This window comes from Aplysia californica, unplaced genomic scaffold (assembly GCF_000002075.1).
Source record: "Aplysia californica isolate F4 #8 unplaced genomic scaffold, AplCal3.0 scaffold00195, whole genome shotgun sequence".
NCBI classification, from domain to species: Eukaryota; Metazoa; Mollusca; class Gastropoda; order Aplysiida; family Aplysiidae; genus Aplysia; species Aplysia californica.
Window position 1 is genome coordinate 281,398 of NW_004797465.1, and position 3,138 is coordinate 284,535.

General features: G+C 44.1%; 1 protein-coding gene across 2 annotated transcripts in view; it reads left to right on the top strand.

Moving 5' to 3' along the window:
* The window catches only part of LOC101860100 (thrombospondin type-1 domain-containing protein 4), a gene marked incomplete in the record, with an annotated part of 94,874 nt that overhangs the window by 75,810 nt on the left and 15,926 nt on the right, over positions 1–3,138 (top strand). For both annotated transcript variants that reach the window (XM_013082823.2, XM_013082824.2), the window contains 3 exon segments: positions 235–367; positions 900–1,035; positions 2,460–2,664. In XM_013082823.2, the coding sequence (XP_012938277.1) occupies positions 235–367; positions 900–1,035; positions 2,460–2,664 (474 nt within the window).

Here is a 3,138-nt window from a genome sequence, read left to right on the forward strand (position 1 = left end):
TCTCTGTTCACTCTCTCTCTCTCTCTCTCTCTCTCTCTCTCTCTCTCTCTCTCTCTCTCTCTCTCTCCCACTCACTCTCGCTCTCGCTCTCACTCTCTCGCTCTCCGCTCTTTTCCTCTTTGCAATTATCCTTTCCATGCCTTTGATCTCTACACTTCTTTACCACATTCCTGAAAATGAAACTGCCTTTTCTATTTGATTAATTGACAACTTTCTTTGACGCTATGGTTGTAGGTAAAACCAAACAGCAACACGCTCAGTACCATTACGAGACCCCTACCTGCAGGACAGGGCAGAAACGTGGGGGGCAGCTCGTACAAATGGAAAATCTCCGGTCTCACCGAGTGCTCAAAGACTTGTGGACGAGGTGAGTACACTATTGTTATAAGAAGATAATAAGAGATAAGCCAAACAGTCTGTTGTGATAGAGCCAGGCCTACTAGCATGTTGCTGGCGTACATCCATTAGTCTGTGTGTGTGTGTGTGTGTGTGTGTGTGTGTGTGTGTGTGTGTGTGTGTGTTTCCAACCTATTATGCTGAGCGGTGCCTATAAAAGGATCAGATCGTTTCAGTTCGGTTTCTGGCGGCTTCGGTGCACACTATAAATTATAAACAGACAAACTGCCCAAACCTATCACCCGACTCGCAGCCTTGAAAACAAACGCCTTTGTTATTGAAAGTCATCATCGGTTGTGTCAGTTTTGATATGTTTGATGAAAATAACCAATCAGAATGTTGCCGTGCATTGCGCATTCAGATCTTTGGTTGGCGTCCTAATGGTATACGGTATAGACCCTAATGGACTTCCGTGTCAAAATTAGTGAAGCAAAGCAGCTTGGGTTCATGTGACTAATGTGCATCCATCCATCATGAACCTTGGACAAATCTTGTTATTCCAGGTGTGCAGAGAACCAATGTCGTCTGCGTGTCCAAATCATCTCGCACACAGGTGGTCGTTACGCCGGAAAACTGTGCAAACTCGCTCAAGCCTCGGACGCAAACTGTTGAGTGCAACTCTCAGCCATGCGAACCTGCGTAAGTTACGATATAATAATATTGGTTGTTCAGAATGGTACTGGTTTAACACCCATTTCAACGCAGTCAAAGTAAATTTGAGGCGACCGTTCAAAATTCAGATTTATCTACTTGATTTTGTTTTACGGCGCTCACAGCTACATAAGGTCATAGATCTAATATGAGCGCGCGGGACACAAGCATTTTCAGTTTTTGGCAGAAATTAGTTTTGAATTTCGTCAGGGTAGCGGTCGAAACCTACTCTTATTGATTTTAGGACCTTCAAAGGATCTTTAATGTGCGCAACTTGCGCTCGGGATCTCCGAGACTTTTCGCCCTTATCCAAGAAGGTTAGGTGTTAGATTTAACCTACCCAACCCAAAGATTAGGGATGCGGCTGAAAGACGGTAACAAGGAAACATGAGTGCAAGTAAAAAAGTCAGGGCCCCAGAGGAGGGGGGGGGAGAGCGGGAGGCAGAAGATGGAGATGAATGCAGATGACAAAACATGATTAGAGAGCAGGAAAGGAGGTGAAAGGAGGAAAATCTTTAGAAGAAAATTTTCTGTCGCTCTCAGGTTTCGAACCCTGGATCTATTGAATAAGAGGCAAACACCGTGCCTCTAAATCACAATACCCCCCCAAATTCATCTCCTGTAGGTTCAACTCAGCTTGAAATGGCTTTGACACTTTGATCACGTTTCGAACAAGTTGGCGCAAAAACTGTTTTCCATCATTTCAGACTAAGCGAAGCTGACAGGACTTGGGGGTAGCGCTGAGTCCTATTATTTCCACTCTCAAATGTTATACTTTTTGGTATCTTTCTATTGAGCAAATGGTTATGGACATGATTAAGGCGCAGAAGTTAGAGTTTCAGATCTAGGCAAAGTCTGAATTGTCTGTGTCGCTCCTAGTGTAATTTCCCTTATCTTGGGGTCATGTGGGAGAAACCAAGTGCCCTGCGTTCAAAAAGACACAATCAATGAATAGATGAACCATGAACGTCCACGAAAGCGAAAGATAAATTTACTCACACGTAGCATGTGAGTGGAACGTCGTCTGGTACGTGATGTGAGCTGAAGACTGGTCGAAGTGTTTAATCAGGATTAGATCCTCTATACTCCGTTTTTCGAATCCCTCCGGAAAATCAATTGCTCTCCTTTCAAAGTGAAGAGTTTAGTGGTCACTGAGGCGGTGATTGTATGTGATTGTTATCATTTTATGCTCTAACCATTGCAATTTATGCTTTTTCAGAAGTGGATTGCTGTTAGGGCCAATCCGCACTTAGTAGCATCCTAGCAGACATATTTAGACACACTATAATATAAATTAGAATTTCTCTATATCTGGAAATGTAACTAAGTTTATAAAATCAGATTTTATCAATATAACCGGTCGTGTGACTGTGATCTATTTTTCCACTGTGCTCTTCTAATGCTGCCTTCAGGTGGGAAGCTGAAGACTGGTCCGAGTGCAGTGTGACGTGTGGTTCTGGCACCCAGACCCGCACGGTGGAGTGTCGCCAGAGGTTCTCGCCCTCCCTCGTCCTCCGGGTGTCAGCTGACCAGTGCGGCCTGGCCGAGAAGCCTGCGGTGGCTCAACAGTGTGAGAAGGGACTCTGCTCCGAGTGGCAGGCAGGCACATGGGGAGAGGTGAGCTCTGCCTTGTTGTGTGTTTGTTTGTTTGTTCGTTTGTTCGTTCGTTTGTTCTCTTTTACTTTAAAAATATCTATCGTCCGTATCTCTCCTCCTTCTCTCTTGTGAGTGGCAGGCCGGTGCATGGGGAGAGGTGAGCTCTGGCTTGTTGTGTGTTTGTTTGTTTGTTCGTTTGTTTGTTCGTTTTGTTTCACTTTAAAAACATATATCATCCTTATCTCTCCTCCGTTTCTTTTGCGTATGTAACTCCCTTGCTATACCTCTAATTGTTGGCTCCTATATGAACCTCCTATAGTGTTTCTAGTGCCGTAAAGCTCTCATTTTTTTTCTTTTGAGGTCTATCTTTGTTGCTGTCATGGTCATCATCCTAAGCAACATTTCCAGAGACAGTCACTGGAGCAGTTGTTTCATCATCATCATCATCATCATCATCATCATCATCATCATCATCATCATCATCATCATCATCAT